Source organism: Excalfactoria chinensis, chromosome 2, assembly GCF_039878825.1.
Source record: "Excalfactoria chinensis isolate bCotChi1 chromosome 2, bCotChi1.hap2, whole genome shotgun sequence".
Taxonomy (NCBI): Eukaryota; Metazoa; Chordata; class Aves; order Galliformes; family Phasianidae; genus Excalfactoria; species Excalfactoria chinensis.
Genome location: NC_092826.1, coordinates 15,321,602 through 15,346,581, shown reverse-complemented (window position 1 = coordinate 15,346,581; position 24,980 = coordinate 15,321,602). Strand labels below are relative to the sequence as shown.

General features: G+C 35.4%; 1 protein-coding gene across 5 annotated transcripts in view; it reads right to left on the bottom strand.

Annotated features, from left to right (window-relative positions):
• CSMD3 (CUB and Sushi multiple domains 3) overlaps nt 1–24,980 on the bottom strand; it is a 496,245-nt gene that overhangs the window by 350,785 nt on the left and 120,480 nt on the right. For all 5 annotated transcript variants that reach the window (XM_072330149.1, XM_072330150.1, XM_072330151.1 and 2 more), the window contains exon 5: nt 8,728–8,935. In XM_072330149.1, the coding sequence (XP_072186250.1) occupies nt 8,728–8,935 (208 nt within the window). The remainder of the gene's footprint in view (nt 1–8,727; nt 8,936–24,980) is intronic.

Here is a 24,980-nt window from a genome sequence, read left to right as displayed (position 1 = left end):
TTTCCCCCCATCCTGTCACTTGTCACCAGTGAGAGACTTGCCCTGCTCTCACTGTAAGCACCTTTCAGATACTGTAAGAGAGCAATAAGGTCTCCCCTCAGCCTCCATTTTCCTAGACTAAACAGCCCCAGCTCCCTCAGCCACTCCTCATAGGGTTAATTTTCCAAGCCCTTCACAAGTCTCACTGCCCCATTGCCCTTGAAATTGTTTTATAAAGCAATGTCAATTTAAATCACTGTACTATTAGTTTGCAGTGTTACCTGATTCTGTCATCTAGTCATCTACATGCCTCACCCAAGTACACATGATTTTACAAGCAGTTGTTTTTAACCAGAGCAAACTAAAAGCAAACTAAAGCCACCTTCCCTTCTTTCTACTCCCACCCCACAACCTCCCCCTCCAGCAGCAAAGAGGAATATGAGTTCTGGTCAGTCTGTAGAGCTTCATCTCTGCTGCTTTTTCATGGTCACTCTCTTCCTCTACTCCAGCATGAGGTCCCTTTAAAAGGATATTGTCCTTCCCAACCTGATATTGTGTGGGCTTCCAACTAACTGCAGTTCTTCAAGAACAGCTCCAGTACAGGTCTATGCCATGGACACCAACATTTTCGGCACCTCAGCACAGGAAAGATATGGAGGTACTGGAGCAGGTCCAGAGAAGGACAACAAGGCTCGTGAAGGGCTTGGAGAATCAGCCTTACGAGGAGAGGCTAAGGAAGCTGGGGCTGTTTAGTCTGGGGAAAAGGAGGCTTAGGGGATACCTTATCACCCTCTTCCAGTACCTGAAAGGTGCTTACAGTGAGAGTGGGGCAGGTCTCTTCTCACTAGTGACATGTGACAGGACGAGGGGAAATGGCCTCAAGTTGCATCAGGGCAAGTTTAGGTTGGATATTAGAAAGAACTTCTTTACAGAAAGGGTAGTTAGGTACTGGAATAGGTTCCCCAGGGAGGTGGTTGAATCTCCATCCCTGTATGTGTTTAAGAGCTGTTTGGATGTGGTACTCAGGGATATGATTCAGCAGAGGGTTTTTAGAGATAGGGTGCTGGTTAGGCTGCAGTTGGACTTGATGATCTTCGAGGTCTTTTCCAACCTGGGTAATTTTATGATTCTATGATTCTAAGTCCAACCACAGCCTAACTCTAATAGCCTTCTGCTAAATCATGCCCCTGAACACCAAATCCAAATCTATGATTCTATGAAAAGTAAAATCCTGAACCATCAAACATAAAATCAATCAAGGGTGATAAACAGAGTACATCTATTTATGTGGCAAGCACTTTTTTTCCAAGGAAAAACACCTCTTCACTTCTGCTCTCAGTACTTCTAAGAAAGAAGATGAAGATTACAATACACACCACCTTGATTATCAGAGATAAACCAAGCAATACTTTCATCATTACTATTCCTCCTTTTCCTCTCTTTTTGTTTTTCCTGTTCAACAGACAAACATCACCTCATCCCAAGGCTTCCGTTATCTGTTTTAGAAGGTAAGGACAACTCTGGCACTCCAAAACTTGGCTGCTCTTTGCAAGTACATGTATCTTACTTTGCTGTCAGATCTGAAATTTATTGTGTTCACAGGCATAGCTTTCTCTTGGTCCTAATCTTCATCTGTCTAGCTTCACCAAAATTTTATCGAACATCAATTTGGTACAAAACCATGCAGTTTCAATGATTTACACATTTTCTTTTACCTGAAGGAAAGCACACCTAGTAATTGCAGTTATGTTTTATAATATTAATTGATTTTATATATTTGCAGTCAGCAGAGAAAAATTCTGCTAGTCAATTCTCAGTGAATTTTGATGTCTGCAGTTTCTTAATCATTCTAATAAAATCCTTTCCTTCCCATCTATTTAGCTACGAGCACAACATACTTCTGAAGACATTTTTTACTGTGTTAAACAGTACCAGTTTTATCACTGTCTTCTAAATTTGAAATCAGTCTTATCAGATTATATTCTGACTATCACTGGAGTCTTTTAACATTCCTGTTTGTATCATATTACTCATAATTATTATTTTCACAAGTCCTTCCTCTGAATATTAAATATAAATTCAAAAACTTTCTATGACAACTAGTGAGTAAACTATAATCATGCCTAAGATAGTGTCAAAACTTCATTAAAAAAAAGGCTAAAATTATAATAAGAAAGATAACTTGTATATACAGGGCTGAAAGCAAGTAAAGAGATTACAGTTTTTGAAGAGGGAAGGGTGACAAACACATAAATGAAGGACATTTTAAGAAACACAGGAGCGTGTGGACAACAGTGAAGTCGCAATTACAGTCTACTTGATTTAAAATAAAAGAAAAACAAAACAAAAAGAAACAACTCATTTGTTAAATGCATTCTACAGTATTTTGAAGAATGACTCTTGTAGAATTAATAATCAACATATATATGTATGGGTATGTAAGATACACATTTAAGGAAAGTGTAGGATAAGGAAGTTCTCAAATCACTAAGAGCAGAAGCTGAGAGCCTACACAAGGAGGAAGACCTCACTCCCTTATTTCAATCTGGCACTTTCTTCTTTTTTCCTATCATCCCAGTCAGATAAATAAGAGCATAAATATTTACTGATACAAAATGTTTGTACTTTTGAATGTGTCGTGGTTTTGTAATGTTGCTGTCAATATTCCACATCATAACATCATGTGTGGTATGGATCATTAAGAAGGTTCATACTCCAGTTCCATGGAATAACAATGTCCCGAATACTCAGCTCTCAGAAAAAAAACTACGTATCTCAGAGGATTTCATGGTCAGAGTTAAGTCACGGGAGGAGGACATATATAATCTCACTCCCAGGCTGGAGCTCTCTCTCTCGGGACTCTTGGAGAGTGGGAAGCATTCCAGCCATGTGCCTATAGTTCACAGTAGGCCTCTCAGTTTTTGGGGACTCTCTCTCTCTGTTTTGTTCGATCTACTAGCCTCAATCATATTTATTATATTGTGTTATCTTGTATTCTGTTATCATATTTAGTAAAATAGGATTTCCTCCTTAGATTGCTGCTGCTGTTCTTTTTTCCCATTCCCCTTTTCCCACCCTTTCAGGCCGCGGGCCCTACGGGGTGGCTGCCCCCTGTCATGGGCACAGGTAAATCTAGGTAGCCCATGACAGAATGCTTGGATCAAATATCAGTATCATGTGAAGTTCACATTGCTCCTCCATGGAATGCCATTTTGACTGCATCTTCTAGTAAGTGACACCGTGTCTTGTCAGCAATAATGATATGATCCAATAAACTGTCATCTTCATCCTTGTATTGGTTCACTAAGTCCTGACAAACTTTCTTATGTTATTCTTTCTGTTCCAGTGTGAGCATTCATGGAACCCTGCTGCTGGAAACTTTGTGATATTCCAATGATGTCACCATAGTTTTGAACATACTGAAGCTGTAAATCAGCTCTGTACAAATTTTCTGGTTGTAATACACCAGTTTGTTTTGATGAACTGACTGAGACTCTTCATTTTGTCATGTGACAGCTGTGCACGGCCATCTAGAACATGGTTTTTCTTTCAGATTTCCTCCACTTTTGCTGAAACACATCTCTCATCACCTCTCTGTGCTAGCACCCATTGTTTGGTCTCCATAAATGTTCAGCAAGAATTGATGAATGTAATTGAGTGCAATTTTTTCCACATGGAGGAATTCAATTCCATATCTTTTCATCCCATGAACTTTCATGTTATACAGCACTTGGGCAGACTGTGCCTCTGCTGCCACCTGATGCATGGCAACAAAATGTAACATAATATTTACCTCTACTGCTGTATTACCAACATCTACCTCTGATGTCATGGGCCAACATAATTTCTTTTTTCAATGAGAAACTTTTTCCGTCTTAAGAGGAAAATAATGATTGACGTAAATTTGTAAAAGATAGTGTGCTAATTCTTCACGCAAAGCAAAATACTTATAAAAATAACTTTACAATATTAACAATTTTTGTGGAAACACTCCATTTCCACTGAAAAGTTCGTCTGAAATGTTCCCAGGTCAAAAAGAAAACCAAATTTATAGGGAACAATATCTACTTACTTGTAATAAAGCCCAACTTGGGAACACGAAGAAAGACAATATTTTTGGATTCTTAATAGATCTAATCCATATAATTCAGAAGGTAGTGTTAAGCTTTGAGGTTTTTTTTTTTTCTTTTTTTTCTTTTTTTTTTTTTTTTTAGTGTATCAGAACTAAGAGACTAAGGGACAGAGTTTGGGAATACAGAATTTCATTCTCCACAGAACAGTATTAAAAACTAATGCAAAAGAGAATGTTTCTTTTGAAAAAACAAACAAAGAAACAAAAAAATCTGTTGCTTTTTTTTCTTTAATTTTTTTTCTTATTTTGCTATTGTTTTTTAGTATCTGATTATTTTAAACCAATTAATATAATCTACAAAATATGTAATATCAAAAAATGAAATTTCTAAATACATTTCAGAACAGAAATAAATTGCCTTGTTGTCACATTTTCATTTAGTATATTCCATTTTTCATTGGTTGTGTCTATTTTTCTACAAGAAATGTCAGTACTTGGATAAAAACAGATACAGAGTACTGGTTTAGACAATTCACTACTTCAATTTACTGTAAGAAGTTCTAAGCCTCCCTCACATTTTAGGAAAGTTAAATAAGAAAAGTTTTGAAGTTCTGGAGAATACACTGTTGCTGTAATAAATTTGAGCTATTTTGCTTTAGAAAGAGCAATTGCATCTTATTCCAATTTTCTCTTAAAGAAATGAGAAATTGTAGGTCTTATTATTTTGTATGAGCATTCTACTAGTGGATCAGATGCTAAAGCGGACATTCTCCATAAGCACACCCTTATCCAAGCAGAACAGAGATAACAACATATACATATTTTGTATTTTTGTCAAAGCAGACATACATTTCAGACACCACTACACTCTCAAGCATTTTTGCAGTAATCTTCATCATGTTGAAGAAATGATGAAATATAATAATACTACTAATAATTATTACTATAAGAGCATGTAATAATTATTTGCTCTTTAAAAAAGAGAAAAGAGAAGAGAAGAGAAGAGAAGAGAAGAGAAGAGAAGAGAAGAGAAAGAGAAGAGAGAGAAGAGAAGAGAAGAGAAGAGAAGAGAAGAGAAGAGAAGAGAGAAGAGAAGAGAAGAGAAGAGAAGAGAAGAGAAAGGAAAAGAAAGGAAAAGAAAGGAAAAGAAAGGAAAAGAAAGGAAAAGAAAAGGAAAAGAAAGGAAAAGAAAGGAAAAGAAAGGAAAAGAAAAGAAAAGAAAAGAAAAGAAAAGAAAAGAAAAGAAAAGAAAAGAAAAGAAAAGAAAAGAAAAGAAAAGAAAAGAAAAGAAAAGAAAAGAAAAGAAAAGAAAAGAAAAGAAAAGAAAAAGAAAAGAAAAGAAAAAGAAAAGAAAAGAAAAGAAAAGAAAAGAAAAGAAAAGAAAAGAAAAGAAAAGAAAAGAAAAGAAAAGAAAAGAAAAGAAGAGAGAAAAGAAGAGAAAAGAAGAGAAAAGAAGAGAAAAGAAGAGAAGAGAGAAGAAAAGAAAGGCTGATCCTTATTCAGATTGCTTCAGCAGTACTCTGGATGAGAGCTCTAAGCTCATATTTTATGACATCATTAATTTTATTGGAAATAGCAGTTTACAGCAGAACCATGAAAAAAAAAATGTATTGGAACATTCAAACTTAATCATGATTTCATGTTCAATTAAGTCTAATATCTTTGCAGAATCTTCTTGTAATACCCTACCTAATGTAGAACGAGAAACTGTTAATTTGCTTTTCAACAGGAGATAAATTAAGCTGGTAAAAACAGAAGATACAGATTTAAGCGGTGGAAATATCATGCAACAGATCGTCCTGGAAGCTAGGGTTTTCTTTGCCTAGCTAATGCACAAGGAAAACCAAATAGTGGCCTTCTATGGTGATGTAATTTTATTAGTGGACAAGAAAAGAGTTTCTGATGTCACCTATCTTGACTTCAGTAAGGCCTTTGACATGGTAGCCCACAACATTCTTCTCTCCAAATTGAAAAGATATGGATTTTTATTGGTGGACTGTTCAAAGGTCAAAGAACTGGCTGCAGGATCAAGTCCAGAAAGAGGTGTTGAATGACTCAGTGTTTGGATGGAGATCAGTGATTAGTAATGTCTCCCAGGGGTCTGCGTTGGGACCAATATACTTTAATATCAGTGATGCTGACAGTGAGGTCAAGTGCACCCTCAGCAAGTTTGCTGATGACACCAAGCTATGGGGTGTACCCACCACAGGGACAAGATGCCATCCAGAGGGATCTAGACAGGCTTGAGTAATGGACCCAGGTGAACTTCATGAGGTTCAACAAATCCAGACTCAAGAACTTGCAGAAGTGCTGAGGCAACCCTCACTACCAATACAAGCTAGGATATGAAAGTATTGAGCATAGCCCTCATGAAAAAGACCTGGGGGTACTGGTGGATGGCAAGCTGGACATAATCCAGCAATGTGCCCTCACAGCCTAGAAAGCCAACCATATCCTGGGCTGCATCCCAAGAAGCATGGTTGAGGGAGATGATCCTGCCCTGGTGAGGCCTCATGTGGAATACTGTGTCCAGATATGAAGTCCCCAGTACAGGAGATAGATAGACCTGCTAGAGCATGTCCAGAGAAGAGCAGCAAAAAATGAGACAGAGTAAAACGCCTTTCCTATGAGGATAGGTTGAGAGAGCTGGGGTTGTTCAACCTGAAGAAGAGAAAGAAAGCTATATTCTAAGTGGATACAAAAGATGACAGTGTAAATCTAATTTAAAAATTGTTGATTAAGATCTCTAAATCTATTTTTCACAGTATTCAGGGGGTATATATTTGCATAACTAAATGTAAGTCTAATTTGGGGAACATAAATGATATGGGGAAAAAAAAATTCTCTCAATCTACTCCCCCACATGATCAATTATTAAATTGTTATTTCATTTTTTTATTATTTATACATATATGAGACCTTCAACTTATAAATAATCATTATATCATTTCAATATTGTCAAACCCTTTTACAGAAAAAAAATAGATCTCTGAAGCTCATGACTGAATACACAAAATATACTCAAGAAAAAAGAAATCCACAAGTGATTCATATCATCTATATGTTACTTCACTAATCATTACTGTACTTAATTGTTTAAACTTTGTTTTAGTTGACAGCTGGTTGAAAAGATTTCAGTTTAACCTTTTGAAAAGTCAATGGCAATTCAGTAATATTCTAATACAGGTAATTTACTATGTAGGAGGCAATATGAAATAACTAATTATGAAAGACAATTCAGTAAAGCTGATAGTGTACAGACTTCTACAATACATTAAGACTGTAAGGAATATAATTTATATGCACTATATGTAGAAATGTAGACTTGTCTTGAAAACAACATAATTATTTAATCTGGGATATTTCCTTATTGTAAAATTTAAGATAATTTAGCTCATTGGGTTTATATTTTAATTTCTTCCTTTTAAATGAGAACACAAAGCTCTGCTTTAACAGTGCAAGCCAATTGCCTGTTATACAAATGCCTCTATGTGTTATGCATAGCCCTCATAATGCTTTGTTATCCAATTAACAACTTAAGATTTAAAGTTCTGTACATGTTCTGTTTGTGATCTTGTAGTATATTTGAACCAAAATAAAAAACACAAGAATTTTTCAAATTCACATGTATTCAGAACAGTATGATGCTGGTGCCTTAAAACTACCAGGACAGAAAACCATAGTATATATCATTTATTGTATTTTTTTTTCTCCCAGTGAATAGAGTCTGAACTTGTAAGTGATTTTTAATGTTTTATTTCATCAGTTTGTTTCAGACAATGCAGTTACAATAAAATCAAGAACTGCAAAAGTCTGCTTAGCAAAAACATTGCTATTATTGCAAAGTCAACAAACAGAAATCCTTGCTGAAGGCACCGTATCTGGAATTAACACAAATGAAAGCAAAAAAAAATTAAACATGCAGAAACAATAACAACAACACAGATAAAAACCTAAAGAAGCAATAAATGCTACAGCTATCCAGCATCTTGTATCTTGCAGATCAGGATGAAAATTTCTAAGAGACTGTAACAATCCTCACCACACTATATAGTGGGGCCACACATACAATTCTCTGTGCAGACAGTCTTCCTGAGAGGACTGTGATTAACAATTGTGATCAATGTGTTTTTCAAGTTCTGCGATGAAAAGATTCAACATCATTCACTTTCTGAAATCATTAAATTCCCTAAAGGTTTCACCTTGAATAGTCAGACCCACAGAAACTGTGGTGAATGAGTCTACAGTGACTTTCAGCTTGATGTTTCAGTCTTTGAATATATTCTGGAATTATTTTAAAGCTGCAATTAGAATCTCTATATGTGTATTATAAATAAATATATTCAACAGTAACAACTGTCTTTTGCTTTGGTTGCTTTTTTTTTAACTTTAAGAATGACTGACATATTGAGAAAAGCAAAAATTGCAAGTCTTTCTTTCTTTCTTTCTTTCTTTCTTTCTTTCTTTCTTTCTTTCTTTCTTTCTTTCTTTCTTTCTTTCTTTCTTTCTTTCTTTCTTTCTTTCTTTCTTTCTTTCTTTCTTTCTTTCTTTCTTTCTGTCTTTCTTTCTTTCTTTCTGTCTTTCTTTCTTTCTTTCTTTCTTTCTTTCTTTCTTTCTTTCTTTCTTTCTTTCTTTCTTTCTTTCTTAACAAATTAAAGTTATAGTTTCTCACTTACCATATTGCAGGTGGTTCAGAACCTTCTACTTCCAAATAATCATATTTTTCTTCCATTTGGAAATCTGTAAATATGAGTGAGATAGTATCCCCAGGCTCTGCCACAACTGTCCATGTGCAATCTGCATTATTATGATACTCATTAGGAAAATTGGGGCTTGAGATGATACCACTGGATCCTCTCATAGTTCCTCCACATGCATCCTCAGCTGTTAAAAAAAAAAAAAAAAAAAAAAAAAAAAAAAAAGGTGGTTAAAGAGCCCCTTACTTGTAGAGAATAACAGTTAATAAAAGTTAGATAACTTTTAGATGATCAGGTCATTTTTTTTTATCATTTGACTTGAAATGCTGCTGTAAAATTATGTTAACTAGCAATTGCTTCAGAGTTCACTAATTCCAAAATTATTTTAGTAGCATCATCACATATTTTTACAAACTACTTTCTATTACTTTGATTAGCAGAATTCCATTCATTTTATGGTAGCATATAAAAATGTAATGATTTCTACTTTTGTTTTATCTATAAACACTGTCAAAAAGCAAATTGATTTGAATATGCACTCCGGTATATGAAGTGCAGTAGACACATCATACTGAAGGAGGCCTGAGAATCCTACCCAACCTACGATAATTGTACTGTTGTTACAAGACATTTGAGTAGCTGATCAGTTTTAGCTTGCAAACTAAAGAATTCTAGTGGTTTCCCAGATGTCATATACATGACAATATCATAACTCAAATGTTTACAAAGGCATTTCAATAATGATTCTTTCTTTGTTTTAAAATAGGTTGTTTATTTCAAATATTGCCATGGGAAGAATTTGTTTTCACAATGAAGTTCCATCTAAAGTTCAATCTTATACTGAACAAAGTAGGTAAATCTTATAGATTTACAAAATCAGTTATAACATCAACAGAACCAATTCCATGAGAAAAGAACTCACACACAGTGATTCATAGATTTCATTCTTTTGTAAGTTATGAGAAAATGACTGATGTTGTAACTGTTGATCTTCTAGAGTAAAGGTATAGTACACCTAATCTCTCTAATATCGTTTTTGAGTATTTTATGCCAAACATAGTTCTATGAGTTATTAAAACTAATCATGAAAGTGGTATTAATAAATAACTTATATTGAAATACTTTTTTTATTAAATGAAGATATCAAGTTTTTATCTCACTTATTCAGTTTATTATCCAAATGACTGAAGCATATCTGAAAATTATTTTTTGCTTCTGCTTAATTAGGGTGTTAACATGAATATAATGTGCCTACAGACTGAAATAAATAGCCAATATTAATGAAAGATTAATGGCAAGGTTTTTTTGTTTTGTTTTGTTTGTTTGTTTGCTTTTCCAAAATTACAGCATCAACGAACAACAGCTTTAAAGAATTCTGACACATATAATGTCTCTAATCTAAGAAGAAGAAAATACTTAATGACTGTAACAAACACCTAAATTACAGTATTTTTAGGAGTTTAAAATGCCAGTCTTTGTCTCTTAAAAGTTATGCTAGTTTCTTACATGAACACATGGACAACTGTAAATAAATCTTACTAATTACTGGTGCCTTTACCATCCATTAAAATGTAAGTTTTCCACCATCATCAAAATGGCCCAGACAAACATCACTTATTTTGGTCTGATTCATGCAGCAAATTCATTATTGATAAAAGTCATCCTAACTGCATTAAGTGCTCTACATACAATGAAAAGGACACCAGTTATCTTCTTAGTCTCAGTAATGCGAGCATTAGCCCTATTAACTGCAGAATAATTGTTCTCTGCTCCTAAATCCTTCCACCCTGAGTATTATTCGCTCATGGATTTTATTTTTGTTTCATTCTTGCAATCAGATTACCAAAGATAAAAATTCATGTTTAGAAGAAGGCTAATTGACATTGATTCCAATGAAAATGTTTGGTGCCTTAGGTTATGAAGTCACTGGAAAAGAAAATAGACCTCCAAGTAAGTCATTAAACACTGAATTCTACTGTTCTGCCACTGACTTCAGACTACATAGAACAAGGACAAATAAAGGAAAAATTAGTAATTGTTTCTACACAGTCCTCTTGTGTCCTTGTATTTCTGTAGTATATGTTCTATACTTCTATCATGTTGAAGATTACAAATGCTTGGATGTCATCTATGACACATGACAAACAAAATAATAACTGCTAAGAAAGAAAATATGAAGGATAGCAGTGGTCCATCTGCATCACTGGGTGACAAGCCAAACAGTGAAATGAACAAGGAAGAAAGAGAAGACAATCTTGTGATTTCTGCACAGAAATCTGAGAATCAAAGTTTTGCTACCTTACAACACCTTTATGAATTTCCTGTCAAACTGCTGAGGTGCAAACCCTCAAAGATACCGGAGTACATAATATTACAACCACTGCAATCAAAATGTAATACATAAACAGCAATTATATATCTAAATGCCTTGAAGAGTGGCATATTATCTACTATTATTTTTCCAGATCCCAAACATGAAGAAGAATGTTGAAAGGAATGGAGAAAATAGACAAATGACAGTTGTTATAAAAGTAATGCCTCCTTTTTTATTATGTTAAACCATGAAAATAGAGGTGTATGTTGGTGATATGACAATAGAGATTGAACCTTAGCACAAAAATTCCATTAAATTTTGTTGCCATGCTACAGATGGCAACAGAGGGATCATCTGACAGAACAATGTCTGAAATGGAAGTTTGTATGAAGCAAAGGTATGTAATTAAATTCCTCCATGTGGGAAAAATTCCACCCTTTCACATTCATCAACACTTGCTCAAGATTTATGGAGACCAAATCTGCATGCAGTGAGGCAGTGGAGATGTGTTTCAGCAGTGGTGAGAGCAGTGTGAAAGCTAAGTCACATTCTAGATTTTTAAGAGCATGATCTGAAGGCTCTTGTTTATTGCCAGTGAAAATGCATCAGTGGTGGTGAGAATGTTGGAAAATAGTGTTTTGTGTCCGATACCTTGCTCCATTAAATGGTGTCTTTCTGTACGTGTTAAGACTCCATGGAAATAAACATAAGGCATTACTTTCTTACATGGGTAAGAAGACTTGATACACTATGAAACTATGAAGTTTCAAATAAGTAACAAACATAGATGGCATTTAAAGACAAAATCCACTTTTAAAATATCCATCCTTTATTTTCTAAAAAGCGAATGAAATTTATTTTAAAACATATTTGGAAAATCTATATGACCGACAAAATTGCAAATGTTACATAAAGGTAGAAATGCAAAAAAAATTTGCACATTGCCAAGAAGCCATTTTTGCAAACATACTTTGATCTTAACCATATGCTGGAAGGGGAAGATTTTTCAAAGTGATAAGCAAGTGGGAACTTGGCTTAGAAAAGCTTTTCAAGGTATTAAGAATTCAAATAAGATCCATATTTGAATATGCATGAGGATTCTTATGCAGAGGGAGTATCTCTAATAGTATGATGTGAGTGAAGATTATAGGAATAAAAAGATTTTTTCAGCATTTACTGTGCATACACAGGTTTGTAATTATATTCACAGGTACACCAAATTTTTTAACGCTTAAATGAATATCAGAGAAATGGATAGGCATTTGTATAACTTCTGGTGAAAAATATTATTTTCAGTACTCATTATTGTCTTCCCTATATGCTCTTCATGGTTCCTTTCTAATAAAGAATTTTGAAAATATATTTCTTGAGTGAGCTTTCTCTTTAATTTTAATTTTCTGTTTATTTTTGTAGGTTTTGGTGATATTCACAATAAAGGTTCATAAACTTTTAACTAATTATCTAGAAGACAGATGATCAAAGATGATAGAAAATTTTATCAGTGATTTATAGGCCAGAAAAATTCACTGATTTCAGTGACAGTTAAATGAAATTGCCTGATAAATCAAGTTTTAATTCTGCACATAACCCATCATGTCATCTAATCTATTGAGATACTTACAGTGCCTTGAAGGGTTGAACGTCAGTGCTTAAATCAACTCTTCACAGAGTGACTGACACCTGTTATCTAATCTTTAAACTAATCTGAGAGAGAGTGTAGCAGCTTTCCTAGTATAAATGATAATCTTTACAGCAATTAAAGTTTTGAGCAAGTTGAGACATGAGAAGGAATACATCAAGAAATGCTGAGAAGATACGTTGATGTTCCTCCATACTGTGATTCTGACTTCCAATGTATTGTCATTTCTAATTTCCCTTTAGTAAGATAACTCTAAAATTATTATGTCATGCACTGAAAATCAGCCTAACTACTGTCCACAGTGTTATTGGCCTAAAACACTTCTGATACTCAAAAGGCAAATGATCATAATGAAGAGAAACTTGAGGATGTGGAACCTGCTACATAAAAAGCCGAGTTTGCAATGAATCTAGCCTAAAAGATCTTTCCACCTATCTTAACTAATTCTAAGGAATAATAATAATAATAATAAAATGCAACAAAATAAAGAGATGTTCTTGGTTTCAAAAAATGCATTGCATATTCAGTAGCATTAGCCATGAGTGTGGATTACATGATATAGAGAATGCAACATTCCAAATTAAATAAATCCTGATTCCATTAATTTAGTTTATGTTTCTACATGGCATAAACACAAATGGAATTGTTGACAAAAACTTCACATGTATAAATAATTGTATTTCAAGGTCAAATGATGCCTTAAATTCTTGGCCTTTGACAACTAAGATTTCTGACAGGGATTCTGAAAAATGCCACATGAAAATCTGTGATACTGTATTTATCAGATATTAAGAATGAATACAATTCTAAAGATTTTGAGATTTTTCTAAATGAAAGCTATTGTTTTCCACCTCTCTGGAAACACGATTATTTGATGGAAATGGAAATATGTATAATTAGAGAAATTGCATTTTTTATACTTTTTGGAAATCACAACTCTCCAACTGCAATATCAACTTCAATAAGAAGTTCTGGCAGGGAAAAAAAAAAAAAAAAAAAAAAAAAAAAAGTTTTGTTATGAAGTTCCATCAGAATTTTCTAAATAATGTTTGTAATCACTACTCACATTCGTATTCAAAGAGAATGAGAATATCTTCTTCAACCTGTAAATACTTTCGCATGAGAAAGTAAACATTATTATCTGTATATTAAAAAATCCTAGCTGTAATTCAACTTCCTTGAATATTTCTGAGTCTGAAGGTGTTTTTCACTCCCAAGGGTCCTGTCAGTTACTACTGAAAATTTGTCAGGGGCTAGCTCAAAATGCAGTGACCACTGTTTAAGAAGGTTGTTTAAGTATTCAATAGGCTCTTACTGTTAATTACCGTTGCAGAGATACTTCAGATAAAATTTTAATTCCTGAAGCTCAAAATTTTCTTTAATTGAATATTACTACATGTGCATTTTTTGCTTAATATTCAGCCCTAATTGTATATACATTCATATTGTTTTTACGGATCCACTTTAGAACATACTTTGAACTTAATTTTCCACCGGCCTGTATTTGCTTGTTTATCCATCAGCAACTTTCACAAATTTCTAATGTCACACTTGGCCAGTGTTCAATCTAATGTCCAAATATGCAATCCAGCTTTGCAATTTTTGGTACGCTATATACTACTTTCATAAAAGCCATCATAGATTGAGTTTCTTAATAAATAAGTTCCTTCACTGCCTGTGCAGATCAGCAGGAGAAAGGAAGATTAACAGACTGAAATGCAAAGCCACCTGTAGAAGCCAGTTTAAAAGTCTGCTGTATAATAACCAATGAAATTAGAAAATAAGTACAATAATAAACTACACACTTGCAAAAGTACTTTTAAGAAGCTCCACAGGCAGTCCAATTTTCTAGCTGAGTTCTGTCTAGTAAATGGTAATTCTTTGCACATACCATGCCACCTACTCCTTTAATTCCTTCCCTTACTTTCTTGATCTGCACCCATCTATTCCAGAGCTCTCATTATGCCCAATGGCCTGATAGAATAATGTGATTTAATAGTGTCATAGAATCATAGAATCATAAAATCATAGAATCATAGAATCATAGAATCACAGAATCATAGAATGGCCTGGTTTGAAAAGAACCACAGTTATCACTTAGTTTCAACCCCCCTGCTACATGCAGGTTTACCAGCCACTAGACCAAGCTGCCCATCTGTGTCACAGATTTGTGTTTCCATTTGAATTTACACACTCTTCATGTTTGTGTGCAGTGTCTATGGTCACTCCACTACCCTGATTTTGAGAAATTCCCATATTGCTCTGCCTCATACATGCTTCCCCTATCCCCTGCTCCTCTGTGTGCTTCTATGCTTTGGTTACTAGCATGGAGAAGCCTACTTTAAAGACTTCCTCACCAAGTTAGCAAGACTTCTGGAAATGGTACTCTTGACTCATTAAAGAAAGCTTAACTTATTCTAGAAAATCCTGTCACACTCTGATATTCAGAGTCAGGGAACTAATTATTTGCTCTTTAAGGAAGAGATAATAGCAAATGCAGTATAAAGCTTCCATTTAACATTGTGATATATTCTAAAAGGACTATATACAATGAAAAATGAAGATATGTAAACATTTCAGAAACATTTATATGTTGACTTTTTCTTCAAACATGCCATAATAAAAAAATAAATTTAAAAAAAAATTAAAAAAAAAAAAAATCATCCGTTCCTGTAAATTACCGACAGAATAATCATACTTTTCAGCAATTTAAATGACATAATTACTATACACCCTTCAAATGAAAATCTCAAGGACAGTTTTGTTAAAGATTTGTCATTAATGACTTGCATACAATTGGCCTTTGGAGGGTAGGGACATAAAACTGCTCCTGAGAACATAGTGACTATGCTTTGGCTTAGTGCTGTGACATTAACAGCTCACAGAGATTTTGGATCCCAAATAAACCTGAGGATAATTATAAATTGACATGATTCACATCAAGTCCTTCATTTTCCACTTCTACAATCAGAATAGCATTAAAATTCATGTGGATTTGACAGCCAGCAAAAAAAAAAAATAATCAAGTAATAGCTAAAAAGGTGAGGAACCTTGGGAGCTTCAACTGTTCCTGAAAAAAATTAGGTGGGATAAATAGTCTCCTAACCTACTGCTTCTGAGGCAGAACCTCAAACATGAGCTATGTTTCACAACCAGTGTTCATACAATTTTTGCCTCCCTGCAGACCAGTACTGGGAAGAGCTGACAAGGAAGTGTGGGGATGTGATGACCTGCTGGGAAGGCAACCATGGTTCCAGCTGGATCTGCAAGGGGTAGCACCAACCTATGGCACCACTATGGCCTCTACAGGATGCTCTGATTGCAAAGGGTGGCAGTTCCCTCAGACAAAGGGCCATCCACAAGAGAACACAGGAGAAGAGAAATCCCTTTGGTCAGCCCATCTTGAGGAGTGCAGCAGGAAGGATGTGAAAGACCCACCAAACAAGGAACCATCATGAAAGTAGGTGAAGACAGCGATGTAGGAATGTGCAGCACACAACCATAATAAAGAACGGTAAACAGAAACTATTCTGAGTTCTGAGGCATTTGTCACAATCCAAGAAAAGGCAGAGCTTTGCTGAAATAGAAACAAGCTGAAGGGAAAGGTGACAGTTTCAGATTCATGATAGAAAGTGAAGACCTATTCTCCAGTCCTCCTCTTACAGTTTTGTTTCTGCTGATTTCTGGAGCTTGCATTCAGATTTCCACCCTGGCCACCCAAAATAAATAACTAAAAAATAGTACTGCTAATAAAAGACATTGATAAACCGAAGTGAAGTCAGTGAAAAGGCACCTCTATTGTTGGGACTAGAGTGATGGTGAGTTTGAGGGAATGGGGCTGGTCCACTCCAGTTTCAGGGGCCCTAACACCAGGTCCCAGGGAGGTGACAGAAGTGAGCTCTTTGTAGTGGTGCATGGAGAACACAAGACAAGGGGCATGAACTAAGAGGGGATCACACCAAGTATGAAGAAAAGCTTTTTATAACAATAATCAAGAAGTGGAAATTCCCTTCAGAACTTCTGAAATTTGAATGTTGCCCTACCTCCCTCCTTGAGTTTCTTACTTCAAAACACTTCAAAGTACTTTATTCCTTTGTCTACCAAAAATTCATTGCTACTACCACAAAAGCTATACTCTCAAATATAAGCATATATCTCAGTGAGTTCATTGGCATTTCAACTTCCAAATTCAATTTTGACAAATATTATCTAGTTGTTTCTAGTTTATATTCCACTGCAATCCTCTATTTCCTTACCTTTACTTCAACTTTGCCCTTCTTCTTCAGTCCTTTTATCAGTATCCTATTAACATGGTTGTTGGTTTTTTTATATAATATTTTTGTTTTCTGTACCTTGTGTGTGGGGTGTGACGGGTGTTTATCTATTTGTGCGAGGTTTAATTTTTTTTTTCTTTATTTCCCATTAACAGATTAAAACTGTTAAATGTTATGTAATCTTCTTGCCTACAGTCCTTTGCCTTCCTCCATGCTGATCATTGTTCATAGACTGGTACTTCAAGATATATTTTCCAGAATTCTTCTTCTCTTTTTCTTTGTATTTTCAGAATACATTTATCACTTAGAACTGAATATCCTAGTTTTTGATATATATGTGTGTGCATAGTAGCCATGTGTATTTCAGTTACTTTTCTAGTTTTCAGCATCACAAGAAATAAGCACATGCAATGTGAACCACAGCTGATAAGTTGAGTCAAAAGACATAGAAATACTGAACTGATTCACTGGGATGCCAAGATGATTTTGAAACTGGTGCACATGAGGTATAAGGAGTAGCTGAAAGAATTGCATCTATGCAGGTTGAAGAAAGGAAGATTAGAGGGAAAATCTTACTGGACTCAACTAGGTAGTGGGTAAGTACAGAGAAATTGAGCCAGCTTTTCTTAATTAGTGAAGTGAAAAGAGAAGAAACAATGTAAATTCAGATTTGGTATAAGGAAAACCTCTTCATAATAATAAGAAGAATGTTGTACTTCAGAAGTCCAAAGAGACAAACATACAAAAAAGAAAAAAAAAAAAAAAATAATAATAAAAAAAAAAAAAAAAAAGAGCAGGAATTATAAATACCCTAATACAGTACGATGCTTCTACTGCAAAGATAATACGGTTTCATTTCCATTGCAAAGATAGGTTTGATGCTGCACTTACTGCTTTCTTCCTGAATGAAACTTACATTAAAACGTTTTCCCAGACAAACAGTATCTTTTTGCAAATACAGTTTTTCATTACTTGTCATCAAACAAATCAGTTGCATATGTACAGTTCAGAGCAGCAGAAATACTTAACTGCAAACATTTTAACCCATGAAAATGAACATTTATTTTGACTCAAAAAATTCTTTGATAACTACAGAAATTCAGATATGGTGTAAACATGACTGAACTCATATTTAATTTCTTGTTTTCTGTTTCTTTTTCAAATCCAACAGGAAAAAAAAAGAAGGAAATATGATAGGAGCAAAGCAGTTCTTGTCACATTTCCTTCTTCACCTTCAATCTTGTCTTTTCCACGTAGCTTAACTCTGCTTTTATTCATTCACACTGTCTTTAGTGGGAAAGATATTATGCCATGAAGAAAAAATCCATACAATGTATTTCAACTTTTTTGAATTCTTGTAAAAAATCTACTTAAAATCACTTATTACTTTGACTCAGTTTTCTCAGTTTGCATGACTTTATTTGCAAATGCTGGATCTACTAAGGGTAATGAACACTGCAGAGATGATAACTTTGAAAACAATACTTTGACATTCACTCACTAGAGCCTAGAAAAGGTTCTCATCTTTTTATCTCATTATGATGCTAATTCCTTACCTGGCTTAGCATTTACAAATGCAAATATAAAAGTAAGCTTGGAAATCTACTAAGCAGTGTAGAAAGACTGTTGAAATGGTTTAATGAATATCTATTGCCTCTGTCCAGAGTACACTTATATCTAAGAACCATGAATCTGAAATTTTTGAAAATACATAAACTTACTTATTAGGTGAAAAAAAAAAAAAAAAAAAAAAAAAAAAAAAAAACCAAAAAAAAAACAGTAATAGTGACAAAAAAAAGAAAAAAAAAAAAAGAAAAAAAAAATTCTTCTTAGCCCCCAAATTATGCAACTGATTCATAAACAAGTCACAATAATCACTTTAATTTAAATCTACCTAAAATGAAGCCAGCAGCACAGGAATGGAACATTTGGTCTGCAGAATTTTATATCCTATTTTGGAAAGAATTGGACTCTAATTAAGAAATGAAACAATTAAATGTAGTACACCATTTGAAATGAAACATGCACAATACAAACTAGCTAAAATAAGAATGAGGTGTGTGGGGGATAGAAAGAGTAGAAGCTAAGAAAGACTGGACTTGTTGAAAGCTTTGAGAAGGCTGTTATTTTTCTGGAAACACTGTCCTTATGCTGGATGGAACTTTCCAGGGAACTGATGATCAAATACTGTGAGGCTTCCTTATCATCTTACAACTTATTTAATGTTCTTAAGAAGAGCTACTCTTCACACAAAACCTCAGTTGCATTGTCAGAGAGGTACGCAGGGTACATTTAATAAATAAAAGGAATGCAAAATAATTCAACTAGCCTACAGAAGAGGGTGAAATAATGTTTTAGGTTGGCTTGTTGTACTTCTACAGATGCAAATAGTTTGCTTTATAATTAACTTCAGGTTAGTAAATAATAATAGAAAGTAATTAAATTCAGAGAAACATACAGTAAGTATTCTACATGGCCAAGTCAAAATAGAAATAAGTATATACTCCTAAAAACATTTGAGTTGGATTGAACCTGGTTATATAACACACCAGTGTTCAGTCTATGAACTACATTTTTTTCTTCTTCTTTATGTATAGAAACTCAATGAGAGTACTCCTTTCAGTGCATTTATCCCTTATGTGGACTTTCATGTACATGTTCTCACAAGCAAGCTCTGCAAAATGGTCTTGTTTCCAAACAGGCTTCAGTTTGCTTGTTTCTATTTTGATTGTCAAATATTTCTTTGTATTATATATTCTCAATTGATTTTTTTTTTCTTCTATTGTGTTACAAAACAAATTACACCAAGATCTGCAGCCACTGGGAGGACTGTTAAGAGGCCATGAAAATTATGTGTTGATTGTTTACCTACCTCCTAGAAGTGTCTGTGACTTAATCAGCTCATTTATCTTCATTTACTACTTTGGTTTGTTTTAGCTTTCCATATGAAGCTGAAATGGTAGTTTAACAATATGAAATATTTGGAGGTAACTATGACAAATGTTAAACAGGAACAGTTTGTCTTCAGAACTCCATGAGTAAATAACTCAGGAGGGAGTAACACAACTCAAAAGAAAAATGTATTTTCATTCCACAATTCCATCGTCTTTCCTCAATTTACAAGGTGTATGACAGACATTATTAACTCAAAGAAATTTGTTTTAAATGATCAAATATTTATCTTCACATTTTCCATATTTTTCTATGTGTATTATTGACCCACCAACTGAAAGCCTTCACCTAACAGAGATACTTGAACACTATCCAGAAATAATCTCATTCTGTAAATGTTCCAGGAGTTGCTGATGAGTTTAATGCTCTTGATCAAAATGTATCTAAATATTGATGACAAAGCTCTTTACCAGCAAATTTATAATGCAGACCATTGATCTCACACACAATTATGTCCTAGGGGGCGTAGACGAAGTAGTAAGGTATATAAGGTGTTGATTACCCCTAATAAACGCCATTTTGCCACGTTTCTTGATGAGTCACGGTGGTCTTTTGGCTCTGGCAAAGGTTTCGCAAGAACCTGGGAAATTGGGGGTTTCCGAGTCACGGCAACAGGAATTTATGTGTGGGAGAAAATTAATGGTTAATTGATCATTATAGCGTCTTTACTCAAAATATCAAGTAGCATTGCACATAGTATGGTACGTATGAGGCATGAGGCTGAAATAAATTTCATCCAAAATTAAATGAAATTAGGACATGTGTAATTTATGTATAGGGTAGCACAAAACAGACAGAATTAGCATGCAGAGATATGCATGTTTAACATCTCTGGATACAAGGCCCTTTTTGTCTAGCTCTTAGACACAGATGTTGGCAGGGAATGTATATGGTAAGGAGCACAGGGAAGTGTTCATAACAGAGAGTTAAGTCACATGATCTCCAGTATGTTATCAAGAGCTTAGAAATATTTTTTGAAACCAAAATAAACTGTAGTTTTGTGAGTAAACAGAGCTTGGAAAAGCTGTAAAATCATTTCATTCACTGACCAAAACGAAATCAGATGTGGAACCTAAGAGTTTTCCTGTGCTGTTGAAGAAATATGGCTTGTATTGAAATGTTAGCTTCTGGTACTTAGATCAAAATTCCTGTTTTTCCTGTTAATTACTACAGAATTTCAAGAGGCAGCAAATCTGATACTATCACAGAAACGGGCAATTGGGTTGGTCACCAGGGTTTGGTTTTGATGAAGCCACGCTAATTCTATCATATCACCTCTGCCTTTCATGTGCCTTTGCATAGCTTCATGGATGATCTGTTCCATGATCTTCATCAGCACAGAGGTGAGACAGACAGGTTGGTTGTTCCTAGGGTCATCTTTTTTACCCTCTTAAAAAATTGGGTTTTATGTTTCCTTTTTTCCAGTCACAAGGGATTTCATTTGTTTACCACAACTTCCAGTATCTTTGAGAGTGGCTTGGCAACCACATCAGCCAATTACGTTAGGATTCTGTCATGGAGTTATCTGAGTCTCAGATGGAGAATAAGCTTGTGTTTTCAGGGTGTTATTTAAACACTAATATTCCCACAATTTTCATTTATACCCAGCTAGAGTCTAACTTTAGGCAGAAATTGAGAAATACAAAAAGTATCACCACTGAACAAGATCTGGACAGGCCTGAGAGTTGGGCAGAGATAAACCTCATGAAGATAGTCAAAATCCGTTGATGCTTTCCCATGTAACGTATTCTAAGGAAAACTCTTTAGCAGGAGGGTTGGACTACATCATCTACAGAGGTCCCTTTCATCTCCTGTGATTCTGTGATTAAGCCATGATTCCAATATTCTGAGGAAAATATACTAGCCTACATAAAAATTCCTGGCAGGAAAAGCTTTTGGATTAAGCAGCTCATCAAATTGTGCTAATGAAACTGGGATTTACCAATAATTAGTTTCAAAGCATCTCAAAAATTATATTACAAGTGTTATTCATGCTAATTAACAATTAGAAAGGATTTATCTATGAATACTACATCGTAAATAAACCCAAGCAGAATATAAGATTGAAACTATTTGGTATTTGTGTGCCTCCGGTGGCGCAGCGGTAGAATTCCCGTTTGCAACACCAGGGGGCCCGGGTTCGAATCCCCCCCTGTGGAGCAGGGGGTAGAAGTGCCGCTCTGCTACACAGAGGGCTCGAATCCCGGGAGTTGGACTCGATGATCTCTAAGGTCCCTTCCAACTCGCACAATACTATGATACTATGATATGATATGATATGTTAGCATAAGCAGAATTTGCTAGCCTAACAGAACTGAGCTACAGCTACATGTTTAACAGTTGAATTCTTAAAATAGTTATTAAATGTTTATAAGAGTATTTAGCTTTTAATCTTATATGAAAGACTGTATTTTGATGGAATTAATCATTCAGTATTATATTTTGATGACTGTACTTAATGTACATATTACAAAACTTTACCATTTATCTGGTTTTGTATTATCAAACCAAAATGGTATTTTGCTTTTCCAAGTTACTCTTTCCTATTCACTCATCATAATCTTTCACCCTTATTCAGTAGCAGATATTTTGGAAAAGAATTTCAGTATTATATATGAATACGATTGATGCATCATGTACATTAAGAAAATTCTCAAAAAAGCAGGAGATAAGACAGTGTTTAAAGCTCTTCATTAATCCATCTCACTGACTTCCACCCCTTTACTCTAAGCAAAAATGATGCCCAGACTTGAACACTGTTATGTGCTCAGATATTTTGATATTCAACTAATTTGATTTTCTTGTATTGAGTTAAGACTTGTTCTTTCTCTTTTCCTCTTCAATGTCTGTGTCAACTGTTACAACATTTTTTGTTCTGTGATTTGGCTTTATTGGTACTTTTTCTACAAGTAATAACATAATGCTAAAATGTAAAATAGAAGAAATATTTTGTTCATATAGAAAAAAACAACTACAGTCAGTGGACCAACACACTTTCTAACCACAATAAAACAAATCACTCAAAAATAAATAAATAAATAAATAAATAAATAAATAAGAGTTCCGAGAGTGCTGAGGGAACTGGCAGAGGTGGTAGCCGAGCCACTTTCCATCATCTACCAGCTCTCCTTGTTGACTGGTGAGGTCCCAGAAGACTTGCCGACGTGACTCCCATTTACAAGAAAGGTTGTAAGGAGGATCCGGGGAACTACAGGCCTGTTAGCCTGACCTCGGTTCCAGGGAAGGTTATGGAACAGATAGTCTTGAGGGAGATCACGCGGCATATGCGGGATGGCCGAGGGATCAGGCCTAGCCAGCATGGGTTCATGAAGGGCAGGTCCTGTTTGACCAACCTGATCTCCTTCTATGATCTAGTGACTCATCTGCTGGATGAGGGAAAGGCTGTTGATGTGGTCTACCTAGACTTCAGCAAAGCCTTTGACACTGTCTCCCATGGCATTTCTGGCAGAAGCTGGCAGCCCGTGGCTTGGATGGGTACACTCTCGGCTGGGTAAGGAGCTGGCTGGAGGGCCGGGCTCAGAGAGTGGTGGTAAATGGAGTTAAATCCAGCTGGTGACCGGTCATGAGTGGTGTTCCCCAGGGGTCGGTGCTGGGGCCTGTCCTCTTCAATATCTTTACTGATGACCTCGATGAGGGCATTGAGTGCACCCTCAGTAAGTTCGCAGATGACACTAAATTGGCTGGGAGTGTGGATCTGCCTGGGGGTAGCGAGGCCCTACAGAGGGATCTAGACAGGCTGGAGAGCTGGGCTGAAGCCAATGGGATGAGGTTCAACAAGACCAAATGCCGAGTCCTGCACTTCGTCCACAACAACCCCAGGCAGCGCTATAGGCTTGGGGCGGAGTGGCTGGAGGACTGTGTGGAGGAAATGGACCTGGGGGTACTGATTGATGCACGGCTGAACATGAGCCGACAGTGTTCCCAGGTGGCCAAGAGGGCCAGTGGCATCCTGGCTTGTATCAAGAATGGTGTGCTGAGCAGGACTAAGGAAGTCATCCTGCATCTGTACTCAGCATTGGTGAGGCCTCACCTCGAGTACTGTGTCCAGTTTTGGGCACCTCAGCACAAGAAAGATATGGAAGTACTCGAGCAGGTCCAGAGAAGGGCAACAAGGCTCGTTAAGAGCTTGGAGAATCAGCCCTACGAGGAGAGGCTAAGGAAGCTGGGGCTGTTTAGTCTGGGGAAAAGGAGGCTTAGGGGAGACCTTATCGCCCTCTTCCAGTACCTGAAAGGTGCTTACAGTGAGAGTGGGACAGGTCTCTTCTCACTAGTGACAAGTGACAGGACGAGGGGAAATGGCCTCAAGTTGTGCCAGGGCAAGTTTAGGTTGGATATTAGAAAGAACTTCTTTACAGAAAGGGTAGTTAGGTACTGGAATGAGCTCCCCAGGGAGGTGGTTGAATCTCCATCCCTGGATGTGTTTAAGAGCCGTTTGGATGTGGTACTCAGGGATAGGATTTAGCAGAGGGTTTTTAGAGATAGGGTACTGGTTAGGCTGCGGTTGGACTTGATGATCTTCAAGGTCTTTTCCAACCTGGGTAATTCTATGATTCTATGATTCTATAAATAAATAGCCTTTTGTCTTAGTATAAGGAAGTAGTATAAATTTTATAAATGACAAAGTTACATATAAATGTAACCTTATTTATTAATCTCAGTAAATTAGTTATACTTTACTGCACTATGGAGATATTACAAGCTTAAAATGTATCTCAGGAATGGAAAGCAATATTATAAACCAGCTGTCATGGTTTGCTCTTAAAAATGACCTCATACAAAGTCATTTGTTAGGGAAAATTTTATTTAAAAACTAATCTCAAGTAATGTTGAGCATAATTTAGTTTTCTTTTTAGTATGGCATTTTTGCATTTCTAATAAATGAAATAGAAAATTCAGGATTTTAATTAATGTCAGAGCATGTAAATAGTATGAGAAGAAATCTGTGTGTTTGAATTACGTTCACTGGTACAGGTGCATATAACAGGTTTTGAAATAAAGTAATTGTTTGGCATGTGTATCAGTTTTCCAATAT